Source organism: Aulonocara sp. 'chitande type north' Nkhata Bay, linkage group LG17 (genome assembly GCF_057382095.1).
Source record: "Aulonocara sp. 'chitande type north' Nkhata Bay isolate Kocher_YH1m ecotype deep benthic linkage group LG17, A_spYH_male_GT1.1, whole genome shotgun sequence".
Lineage (NCBI taxonomy): Eukaryota > Metazoa > Chordata > Actinopteri > Cichliformes > Cichlidae > Aulonocara > Aulonocara sp. 'chitande type north' Nkhata Bay.
In genome coordinates, this window is record NC_141360.1 from 25,152,164 (window position 1) to 25,164,878 (window position 12,715).

At 42.8% G+C, this 12,715-nt stretch overlaps 1 protein-coding gene across 2 annotated transcripts; it reads left to right on the forward strand.

Annotated features, from left to right (window-relative positions):
• Positions 1 to 6: 6 nt before the first annotated feature.
• On the forward strand, positions 7 to 6,113 carry th2 (tyrosine hydroxylase 2). Of its 2 annotated transcripts, XM_086269864.1 has the most exons (12): positions 7 to 1,180; positions 2,057 to 2,231; positions 2,365 to 2,453; positions 2,538 to 2,605; positions 3,090 to 3,140; positions 3,235 to 3,380; positions 3,825 to 3,960; positions 4,045 to 4,114; positions 4,194 to 4,250; positions 4,414 to 4,509; positions 4,594 to 4,727; positions 5,847 to 6,113. In XM_086269864.1, exons 1-12 carry the CDS (start codon positions 950 to 952, stop codon positions 6,010 to 6,012), a joined length of 1,419 nt encoding a protein of 472 aa, XP_086125990.1. In that variant the 5' UTR covers positions 7 to 949; the 3' UTR covers positions 6,013 to 6,113. The 2 variants fall into 2 exon arrangements, with proteins under 2 accessions (XP_086125990.1, XP_086125989.1); XM_086269863.1 differs by having other exon boundaries at positions 4,414 to 4,727.
• Positions 6,114 to 12,715: the final 6,602 nt, after the last annotated feature.

The window sequence follows — 12,715 nt, forward strand, 5'->3', positions numbered from 1 at the left end:
AGTAATTTTGTCCTCTTTGGATAGTTTTACTTTCTGTATTCAGAAGTCTTGATGGGGTGCATTTTTTATTACTCATTCATTTCTAGCTGGGGTCACTCATTGTGCCTTTTAAAGTGTTATTAATGGTATCATCATTCTAAAAATTAAGTCTTCATGCTCCAGTTTTGCTAATATTGTCACTTAGCGCCAGAGCAGGCTCAAAGTATAATGGGGGCCTTAAATGTTGAGACGTGCTGTGCTCCCCAAACCATTTAAAAAATTCTGTTTAACACTAATTAGCAGCTATCTGTGCCCGTGAGTCGCATCTGTACAGTTCATCGGTTTAGCTCTTAGCGCTTCACCTTTCTTCCAAATATGGTCGCTTCTGGCTATCACTTCTCCATCTTTTATATACAGTCTTTGGTCTGTCCATATTAACAGACTGCAAAGCATTCTGGGTGCTGCAGGATATTATTTTTTTGGAGGGGAACAGCTGGTACCAACACAAACATCCCCCTCTGTTGTACACCACCAGTTTAGTGAATAAAAAAGGGTAATTTACTTATAAATCCACCTTTTAGGTCAGCTGGAGCATTATTAAGGCTGATTAGTGTGCTCTTTTCCTCAATGAGGTGAGGTTATGTTCACCTCACTGATGTCTTCTTTACCTGCAGTCTAGATGTAATCTTGAATCTGTTCCTGTAGCTGCCCCAAAACACAGGGTGAATAAGAAGCGAACATAATAATCTTCATAGCATAATTTTCTATTTATATCCAAGACTGTGTAACGTTTACGTAACCTTTAATGGTTTTGTCTGAGTGCACCTGAAGCGTCTCCTCCTGATATTTGTGCCCCATAAATAGAAAAAACGCCGTGACGCAAAGCAGGCCTCCAAGCAGCTCATCTCCATACAGCCTCTAGAGGAGAGGAGGCTATTTAAACCTGTCCGAGCTCTCAGCTCCAACAGAGATGAAGACGGACGGTGTGGTGCAGACCTTCAGCGGGAGGAAGCAGAGCCTGATCGAGGACGCGCGCCGGGAGCGCGGAAGTGCCGGCGGCCCGGCAGGCTCCCCGGGGCCCTCCAGGTACGGAGACGGCTTCGTGTTTGAGGAGAAGGACGGCAGGGTGACCCTGAACGTCCTGTTCGCCCTCAGCAGCGAGAAAAACGCGGGCTTCTTCAAAACAGGGAAAATATTTGAGGTGAGCCTGAGACTGAGGTGTGGAAGCACTTCATTAAATGCATAGACTCGTGTGACGATTTTATAAATTAAATGTAAACTTGAAAAAAGCATAAATTTCAATGTCAAGCATGTCTCAAACACTCTTGAATCGTGCGACAGAGGCATTTTTCAGTAAATGAAGCCAGATATCACCATTAAATGTCCTCATTTCTTTTAAGGACTGACGAGTTTGTGACGTGTAATAATGCATTAAATTTATAAATATGCATTAATTTGCACATTTACAGAACATTTTTTTGCTTTGTTGACACTTGTCCTTTGATAACCTTATAAATTAAAAAAAAAAAAAAAAAACTACAGAGAGCCAGAAGCAAAGCACATTTTTCCACATTTCATGGTGTGCAGAATCCCTTACAATAAAACTTTCAGAAAATCCAGAATTACTGCAAAGTTTAAAGCTGGTGTTACTGAAGAGGGAACTTCTGGATAAAAGGATGTCAATTATCAGGCATTATTGCTGCTGTAGGAAAAAGTCCGATTTTTATTAGAGATATCACCAAAACTAATTACTAATTAATTTCATTTATGCAGTTAAATTGTACTGCTGTCTTTTTTCAACCAAGACACTCTTAAATTATATTTTTAATGTCAAGAATCTTGTTTTTTCTCCTGGGTAATGGAAAACAAACAAACAAAACAACGAATTTGTGTTTGGTAAGATTTATTTGGTGTGGGTGATTTGTCTTGAGCAGCCTGTGAAGCTCATGGAATGAGTGACAAATAAAAAGATTTTGTTATGTTTATGGGGTAAAGCTAAAGACCAGCAGAACTGAAAGAAAAACCTGAAGGAAAAGCAGGAAAATTACATCTTTGTACTTTTTAAAATCTCTTGCAGACATTTGAAGCCAAGCTTCTCCACATCGAGAGCCGAATGGGGAGGAAGTGTAAGAACAGCACGACGGACCTGGAGTTCTTCATGAAGTGTGAAGTTCACAGCTCAGACCTGGACGTGTTCGTCAACTCACTGAAGAGAGTGGCTGACGACGTTCGCTGCATGCCAGAAGAAAAGGGCAAGTGTCTGATCATTGATTCACCCCAATGCTTTTATCATGTTAGCACAGGACCCATTAACCACTGCATGCGATATCAGCCAATCAGACGGATGGCAGGAGCACTAATTAGTTTGTTTGCGCTCGACCACAGTGCCCTGGTTTCCCCGACAGATAAAAGACCTCGACAGATGCAACATGTTGATCACCAAATTTGATCCTGACATGGACCACGACCATCCAGTGAGTGATTACGCATCTGCTCCTAAATGAAAGACAAAAATAATGGCAAAATAGAGCGTAATGATCATTATTCATTTATTGCAGGGATACAATGACCCTGAATACAGAAAGAGACGGGCCGTCATCTCTGAGCTGGCCTTCAGATACAAACAGTGAGTCCCTCTACGCTGATGACGTCTGAAAAAGTCACGTTTGGTATTACCGGGTTAAAAAGTTTAATCTAAAAGAGGTGAAAAGTTTGAATTGTGCAGCTGAAATGATGCATAGGCTGGTGGAATTGTTAGCTGTTGCAGCACAAAGAAAGAAGTGATCAGAAAAACACCACATCAGATGCTGCAACCCGCAGGTGAAGCTGTGAATAAAAGCTGGATGTTTTTAACTCTATGCCGCCCCCTACTGAGCACCTGGACTGTCTCCACTTGTAATGTCTTATCTATACTGTGCAGATTATTGCTTTGACTTCAGGATATTTCATTTGAAATTTTAATGCCATAGTTTCCTTATTTTTATATATATCTTACCTTTATATCTTTCTGGGTTAACTGGTGACGTGAATGCAGTCAGATCCAGTTTAAAAATAGTTTATTGAACATATTATTGAACATGTGGGGACTGATGTTTATGAATATCCTGCAGGGGGGACCCGCTACCTGTGGTGGAGTACACAGCAGAGGAGATATCTACATGGTGAGGCAGCCCAGCCTGCACAGTCATGGCTGTAGATGCACTGTGGAGGGGGCGATTACATCACAGTGATGCTCTGGTATGGTTGTGTTTAAAGGAGGCAGGTCTACCAGCAGCTGAGGAGCATTTACCCGAGTTTGGCCTGCAAACAGTTCCTAGACGGCCTGCAGCAGCTGGAGAAAGAGTGCGGCTACGGAGAGGACCGTATCCCTCAGCTACGAGAGGTGTCGGCCTTCTTGAAAGGTGACACACTTAAAAATTAAAATCTGAACAGAATTTAACTCAGACGAGTTTTAAAAGTCTCTAAAAGACGAAATTACACGTATAAAGAAGAGAAGTAGTGTTTAAGATATCACTCTTTTAAAATGCATTATAAAAGTTCTTCACTTCTTCAAACAGCTTTTTATTTTCTTGGCTATTTTCTCTCATTAGTTAGGTTTCATTTAGACAGATAAGCAGATGAAACGTGATTCTTCGCATGTTTTTTTGTGTCACAGGTACTGATGCATCTTTTGATGCATTACAAGTGGGGAGTCTGGGACGACAGTGCTGTGCCTTAATGCTGTTTTTGTGTTAATTAAAGCTCCTTGTTGTGACAACAAGGACTGAAATGAAGTAAAGACGCAGAAAGAGAAGATACCAAAACGGACAGTTTATTTTCTGTTCTTTTTTTCTGGTTAAATTCAGAGAGAACTGGTTTCCAGCTGCGCCCAGTAGCCGGCCTGCTGTCAGCCCGAGACTTCCTCGCCAGTTTGGCCTTCAGGGTGTTTCAGTGCACGCAGTACATCAGACACTCCTCTGCGCCCATGCACTCCCCTGAGCCGTGAGTTTTTAGTAAGACCTGAACTGTTTCTTTATGCTCTTGGCTGATTTTACTTTGATAATAAAGATCACACCGCTCCCACAGAGACTGCTGCCACGAGCTGCTCGGCCATATCCCCATGCTGGCAGATAAGGAGTTTGCCCAGTTTTCACAGGTGACTGAACTGTGAGCTTGTTTTTATTCTTTGTGTGACCTTAAATGAAGTATAAATTAATAAACTTGGATGTTTTCAGGAGATTGGACTTGCCTCACTCGGGGTTTCTGATGAGGACATTGAGAAACTGTCAACGGTACGATTCTCAGCCTCAAAAATAGAACATGTAAATGCAATGAGTGATTTTTAACACATTCATGCAGACCTACAGCTTCACTCTTTGCAGTTTAATGGCCTTCAGTGCCATCTAGTGGTAAACACCTTTCATCAACCCTCTTTTTTTTTTTTTTGCACTGCAGTTATACTGGTTCACTGTGGAGTTTGGCCTCTGCAAGCAGAACGGGGCAGTAAAGGCTTACGGCGCTGGACTTCTGTCCTCCTACGGAGAGCTTGTTGTGAGTTTCCTCACACACAGATGTCCTCTGTTTCTGCATTTACCTGCTGTGCTGTCTGACACTGCTGGTGACCTGTGTCTCCAGTACGCCCTGTCCAACGAGCCCGAGTACAAGCCGTTTGCCCCGGAGGAGACTGCGGTCCAGCCGTACCAGGACCAAACCTACCAGCCGGTTTACTTTGTGTCTGAGAGCTTCGAGGATGCAAAGATGAAACTGAGGTACAAGAAAAATATATATAAGCACATAGAAACCCTCATCAAATGTTCATGGAGGTCCCTACTTTTTAATAGTGTATTATATATCCTATATATATTATATATTGTTGTCTTCTTTTTGGCACTTGTGATGGACATAGAAAAGATGGACATAGCTACTGTGACATCACCCTTCATTAATGCAGGTTATGAAGTCTCAACTAGAACTAACAACATTTGAATGAGAAGTTGGAGTTAGAGCTGCCGACTATCTGCCTCCACTAGTTGAACTCACAAAGTGGACCTCTCTACTGTGTCTCTGCTTCTCTAGGGAGCGTTTTTAGGGGAAATATCTGACTAATAATATGTCCTGCTGTGAGGTATAGACCATCCATATGTTTGTGCTTCAGTTTGAGTGAAATTCCAGTATTTCATTTGTTTGTCACTTGCACTGATTAGCAGATATTTGTGCCTGTGAGTGGCACCTGTACAGTTTAGCTCACTCTTGTCCAAATATGCTCCCTTCCGGCTCTAAAAAAAACCAAGCCAATGTGTCACACAGACATAGAAACTGATCTGCAACCATCTGGCAACCACCATCATGCCAGTCACACAGGGCCACAGACCAGTTACTGACCCTCTGACAACCACCAGTTGGGAGTGTGGCCCACAAAAAGGCCAGCCACTATACTGAGATTTAAGTAAACACTGCGGTCAAAAATGCAGAGCACAAGCAGTTTTATTGGTTATGTAAATATGCAGGAAATGCAAATAGATAAAGATGAAAAACTACAGGCAACCATGGCAACCTGCTAGCAATCAAAGCAATTACTAGGAGGTTTTTGGTGCAGCACCAAGTTCATCCAGTGAGTGCCAGCCATTACCACTGCTAACAACACTACAGTATACGTTTCCATAGCAACCTGTGGTTGTATCACATCTAGTATGGCAGACAATTCTACCAGTGGGCATGACATTGAGTGAAAAACCAATCAGACAGTCTTCAGTACTACAGTTGATCTCAGTAGAATCGCTGTTTATTATACCCAGTAGAAAATCTCCAAAGTGATTTCCAGACATGTCTGGTCAGTTAAACGTTGTTCTCTTTCTAATATTTGTCTTCAATTTGTTTTATGTGCACAGGAAATACTCTGCAAACATCAAGCGCCCCTTCACAGTCCGCTATGACCCCTTCACCTGCAGCGTGGAGGTCCTGGATCAACCCAGTAAAATCCAAAACGCCCTGAGCCAGATGAGGGAGGACCTCAAGACCCTGCACAGCGCCCTGGAGAAGCTCAGCTCGTCTTAAGACCGGGGGAGACATTTTTATAAGATTTCTCCTCCTTATGTAGTGAGATTTGTAAGGCTCCACTGGGCCATTTAACTGTGTGTATAAAGTAGACCATGTAAAAAGACAATAAATGTTTATTTTCATGAAAAACTCTTTGTTGTTTTACATTTCAATCTGAAAAAAATGCGCCACAGAGGTGGTTCAATGTTTGTCAGCAGGACTAATCAAAGGCAAAGGCTGAACCACTACAATACAGGGCTCCCAGACCATTTTCTAGCTTTTAATTCCAAACCGACTATTTCCATTTGGAAAATTCTTGGAAGTCATTTATCTTCACGTGTTATTAAGCAAAGGGAAGGAGCTAATTATGAATGATTTAAGTATCGTGTTCCCTCTTCTGGTCAAGGCCAGAGCCAGCACTGAGGCCCAACACGTCAGCAGGGCCAGGTCGCTGGGACCTCACAGCCGACCACAGCACGGTCCGCAGGGCTGCGCTGCTGACAGACGCTCTTCTCTCTTTATTTCTCTTTGGAGAATTTGGCCTTCGGGGTTTTTGATAGACGTCCAGCGTTTTGATCTCCACACCGGCGACAATGCATATCAAAGCCGTGCACGTCAAAGCTTCCCCTTGAGAAGACAAATCATCTCCATCTGCAAGATTCATAAAGCATCACCAGCATCAAGACGGTGGCTGGCAAAAGCCTTGCGCCAGCCACCTTGTGTTGGGAAGCTTTCCCTTCCCATAATTCCACTGTGCAGTAAATCAAGCCTCCCTGGGAAAAGCTTGTGTGTGCAGAGGAGAAAAAATTGTGTGCAAAAAGAGAGGGCTAGGGAGGGGGGGAAGAGTAATCTGCTGCTTTTGAAAGTGTGCAGCAACGCACACACTAGCACTCTCCAACCAAATGTTTCACACTTTATAATTTCTTGTAACCCGGCGACCAGCAGAAGGGATCCAATGAGATTCTTGCGCTTACTCGCCACAAATCCCAAATGCTGTGTCATCCCTGTATCATCTAACCATGAGTGTTTCCTTTATTGATGTCAGGGCCATCTCATCCCGACGCTGGCTCGGTTGCTTCTGAAATCAGGGTCAGGAGGTTCACTGCGTCCTCAGTAAGATAGTCTGTGAGGCACATTAAAAGTCCATCCCAGTCCTCATGGGTCCGTTTTGCACTAATGCACCTCACTGGACCTCAAGGTAAATATGTGTACCTTTTTTCTCCCTAAAAAGGTACACAGGTCATGAACCACCCTTTATTTTGCCAGGAAAATTGGGAAATAGCTGCAGGGATTTATTGAAATCTGTGCTAACATGCAAGTAGTACAGTATACGAGGCACAAAATAGTCTTTTGTTTTGGGGTTTTTTCTTTTTTTACAATCACATGACCACCTTTATTCTTCAACACAGCCTGAACTGAAGGCAACCTTCTTTGAATTTCTTTAAGTAGTCTTCAGGAATAGTTATCCTGTGTCTTGAAGGGCATTTAAAGCTCTTCTTTGGATGCTGTATGCCTTTAGATGATCCCACACTGCTTCAGTAATGTTGAGGATGTGTGTTTTTCTATCCAGAGATGCTTTTACTGCATTGGCAGTGTTTGGGATCATTGCTGTCAATCAGAAACGTTCCAGATGGTATTGCATGTTGGATTAAAAATAAAAAAATTCATAGTTTTCCGTGACAAGATCTCCAACACCGCTGGCTGAAATGGAAACCACCTCCGCCATGTTTTACAGATGACAGATGACAATTTGAACCAACAATTTTCACATTTAAATTCATTCAATTTAATTCAATTTTATTTATACAGTGCCAAATCACAACAACAGTCTCCCCAAGGCTCTTCATCACTCCATCAGGCCAGTTCTTGTGTAAGTTTGTATACCTCGTTCTTTTCAGCCACCCTACTCTGATGAGGCATCAGGGAACAGCAGATGGATCAGATGAATGTATAATGTATATGTCTCACAAAATCCCACATCTCTCTGATCTTTTTTCCTTTTTCTTGAGGATATACCTTTCAGATACTGTTCTTCTTCTTCTTCTATACAGACATGGATAGGTTAACTGGTGATTCTAAACATGGATCCAGGAGCTCATGTCATAGTGGACAGTATTAGTAAAACACATATCTATACAAACTTGTTTGGTCTATGATGTGTACTCAAGTAGTAAAATGACATTCACTGATCAGTTATAATCTATGTGTCTCACAAAATCCCACATCTGGACGTGCCCCCAGCACTGCCCCAGCCACAAGGTGTTGTAAGAGTATTTCATGAATTAAATACTCTTAAGAATCACTTGGGAAAGCCTTATAGATAAATAGATAGATAAAAGGAATAGTTAAATATTTTAAGAGACATTTTATCTGAGTCACTATACTATACCTGTGCGTGAGGAGCTGAAGTCAGGTGAGGGAAGGCAAAGCAAAACAACACACCTCTGAAGCTGATTAGCGGTTCCTTTTTTGTTCACTTCAGTTAGTTAATATGTTAAACACAGACAAACATCTGCCAGCCATCATTAGGTGAAGCCCTGGAAGCATCTGCAACATCTGGAATTCAAACAAAGTCAACTTTAGAGAAGTGTGGTTTTTACAGCAGCTTCACTGACGCTGAAGTTAAACAGAGAGAACAAGAGACAGAACGGAAGTAAGGAAATAAGACATTCATCGGTGATTGGCTGGACTTACCTGGAAGACCAGGACTCCAGCTTATGGTAAATTTATGATGGAGAAGGAAAGTTCAGTGTGATCTCAGGCAGTCAGTTGAATTTGTCTTTCCAGCTCCAGAGCAGCAATATGCAACTACTGCATGGTATTAACTTTTTGTCCTGTGTTAAAATATCTAACTAAGCAGAATTAAAAAGCACATTTACAACCTGGCACAGCAGCTCCAGAGGCTGCTGGCACCGATTCTCAAAGCCAAAGTCATATTATTTCAAATACAGCCCAGTTGGATCCAAATATATGGATTTTCAGAACAATTAAATTAATGAGTAAGAACAGATTTAATAAATTACTTACTCATTATTAGATGATGAACAGCCAGAGGCGTCCCAGTTTTTCTGTTTGGTTTATCCATCCATCCTTCCTTTCTCTTCCACTTATCCTTATTAGGGTCATGGGTGGGCTACCCCAGCTGCCATAGAGCGAGAGGCAGGGTTCATCCTGGACAGGTCACCAATGTGAAGCAGGGCTAACACAGACAGATGACAACCATTCATACCCACATAGTTAACTCCTCCCTGCAAATGATGCTACCAAGCTAAGGGTCTAGCCGATGCCAGTGGATGGGTAGGTGGTTTTAAGTATTCCTGGGCCTTTGACAGTCAACCATCTAACCTCCCAGTGCCATTTCTGTTTCCGTTGCCTTTATTCAGGCTTTGAAGAGACCACTCCCATCATGTCAGAAATGTTTCATCAACAGTTTTTTTTTTTGTTTGATTTCAGATGATGAGATGTCATGGTTCAGTGAGTAAACTCAGAAGTGCAAAAGCACCCAGCTGAGTTTGCTTTTTCGTTCAAACGTGCTCATAAAACTTTAAATCGGGTGCAGGTACAATATAGACCTTATAAAAGGATAAACCGTTGACACACAGCTTCCATAAAGTGCATACTGGCTGCATCAACACTTCAGATGATCAGCCAACACCACCCTAAAGCAGTGATGGGACCCTTTTTCACTGACTCTTTCTCCTTACTCCATCAAAATCAGCATAATCGCTTCATTCTGGGAAAGCATCGCAAACAAACCAGGCCAACCACAAGATTAAATCAAACACCAGCCTCAAAGAGCTCTAATCTCTCTCTTTGTTTCCTGCCCTATCATGCTCCTCATTATTTTTATTTTGCTCTCTTTGTGTTGAGCCCCCGGCTTAAAGTTGGCAGGGCCGCAGAAGAATTATCTGGGGGCAGGAGATTAGAAAGAAGTTTGTGAAGATTTGAAGACGGCCTGATCTCGCTTTCATCGTTTCACAGTTTGTTATTAGTCCACACAGCACCGCCACCGCAAGAGATCAAGCTTCATTCAGGTTACATCAAAAGGTAACGCCGGGGTCATCTGAGTGACATCTGAGGACTGCTTTCAGCAAAGAGAAGTCCACACAGCTCATGAACAAGATTAAGCCTCCCTGCTGTTCTGTCAGGCAGCCATCAGATGGCCACCTTGAGTCACAGGATTTGTAAACCCGCTCAGGATTGAGACTCGTGTTTGTGATTGCAGCAGGCGGAATGTGCACACATGAAAGGGCATCTTAAACCACTAGTTTATCCTTCTTTACAGGACTGCTCTCGGTCTGTTACTGACTTACATATGTGACATGAGTAAAGGAAGTCAGTTCCTTTCAAAAAGAAGCCAGCACTGAATTGGAAAGAAAGGCTTCAAACTTAATTTAAAAAAAAAATCCACTAAATCGTATGCACTGTCTCACTAAATGGCCTTGAAGTAATTTTAAAACATCTGGGACCCTTATTTTAGGCTGTAAATGTAGACGCCTGAGCATTGCTACCCCCCGTTTGGTCCAAGACGACTGTGACAACTTTTTCTCATGCTCCGGGTGCCTGAAATGAGAGGGAGGCATTTGTGACGATGAAGATGGAAGTGAAAGCGTACGAGTGGGGAGGGGAAGAGTCCAGGCAGGGTTCAGTGATTTGTGACAGAAAGACAAGGTTCACAAGATAGTAGTGACACCTGCTACGATGTGCCTTTTGGAGACGGTGGTACTGATAAAAAGACAAGAGGCCAAGCTTTAGATGTTAAGATCTTCATTGGGAGTGATCAGAATGGACAGAGTTAGTAGATCAGAGGGAACCGTTTGCAGACAAAGTAAAAGGGGCAAGGCTGATATGTGCATAGGAGGGATGAAGCGCCTTGAGGCGACTTTTGTTGTGATTTGGCGCTATATAAATAAAATTGAATTGAATTGAATTGAATGGTGGATATGCTGGACAAAGGATGCTGAAGATGCAAGGGAGGAGGAAAGGAGGAAGGCAACAGAGAAGATTTAGTGAAGGAGGACACGCAGAGGGTTGGTGTGACAGAGGATCCAGGGGATAGAGTGAGATGGAAGCAGATGATCTGTTGCTGCCATGACCACAAAAGGGAGAAGCTGAAGAAAGAAGCAGAAGTCTCTTTATTTACTTCATATTTTGCAGTATTTGTGTGTATTACTGGGTCATATTGGCCATGACATCAAAAGAGTCGCGTTTTCCTGAATAACAACAGTTAAATGAATAAAAAATTTAAGTACAAATACATTTTTCAAAGATCTGAAAATATATCCATCTTATTAATAATGAGGTAAACATGATCGTGTATTGAAAGTGAACGTCTCAGAGAAGCTGATTTGTGGGTTGGAGTTCAAAATAATGTGACCTGATAAGTTTGCAGCAGTTTCAGAAACACCCCTGAAAACCATCACTGGTGCACACAGTTCTCCCCTGCATCTACAAACTCTGCAAACCCAGCAAATATAAACACGAATAAAATCCAGAAACGCTACTGCCCAGACTGTTTCAGAGGCCGTTAGTGAACAGGATATAGATAATGAAGGATATGTGCGGGTATCACAGGGCTTGCTTACTTTGTGAGATGATGCCAAACCGCTTTGTGCACGTACTCTGACAGCACGGCTCTGGACTGAGAGAGTCCGGGTGCCAAACTGGCCTGTCTCCAGTCCAAACTTGTCCTCCATTAAAGATATTTGGCACGTTATGATACAAACATATAACAAAAGGAGGCCCGAACTGCTGAGCAGCTGAATTTGTTAAAGTAAGACGTGATGCAACACAGTGGGAAGGTGACACTACTCGGCTTCGATCTTTTTATACGTTGGCTTTGCAGAATATTCAGTTTAACGCAGGCTTTAAATGATTTTCAAATCATTTTGTTTTTATTTGCATTTCACACAGCCGCTCCACTTTTTTTTGGAATCGGTCTTGTATACGCAGCTGCTCCAACACCGCTTGCACCTAAAGCACGGCAAAACCCAGAGAGCTGCGACCACATTGGACTTGTTCAAACAAAAAAAGTGGACCGGGAGAGCAGTAGCATGTTATGCTTTGTGGATGGTGGTCAGCGCCTCCTGTCCAAGAAATATAGGAGGCTGATGGACTGGTTTGAAAGAGTGGTGCTCGCTCCTGCTCTGTCACACCGGCGTCGGCGTCCAATATAACACAGTGTTTAAGCTGACGTTTACGTTGAAATAAAGCTCGTGCATTGAGGTGGAAGCTGAAGTGATCACCTGCCACCCCGAATGATTCACGATCAGTTTAATTACACCAGCACCCGCTGCAGTTGAGCGGCCGTACAACCGCTTTGAAAACTCGCAGGCATTCCTGTGATGGTACAATGAGTCTTTGTTCTACTGCGGGCAGCTGCCAAGTCATCCCGAGTCTTCATCAAGGTCAGGTGAGGCACATCCTTTCCTCTTCCTAAATCCTCACGCAACTGCTCAGTTTGAAGCTGAAGATAACCTGAAATGACCTCAGACTTGAGAGCCTCCCTGAGCTTTTCCCGTGCTTACACTTTTCGTGATATGATTCAAGGTCCGCCGTGGATAGTAAGAAAATTCAGAAGCCAAGAGGGAGAGAAAACACCTGTACGAGGACAACGTTGACTGGTGAAGTGTAGAGTTGGCACTCGGACACGTTCCTTTGAACTACGGCTCTCTTGGCAGGACATAACAGACAACTGATGTAAGTCATTCCTCTGAGAAAT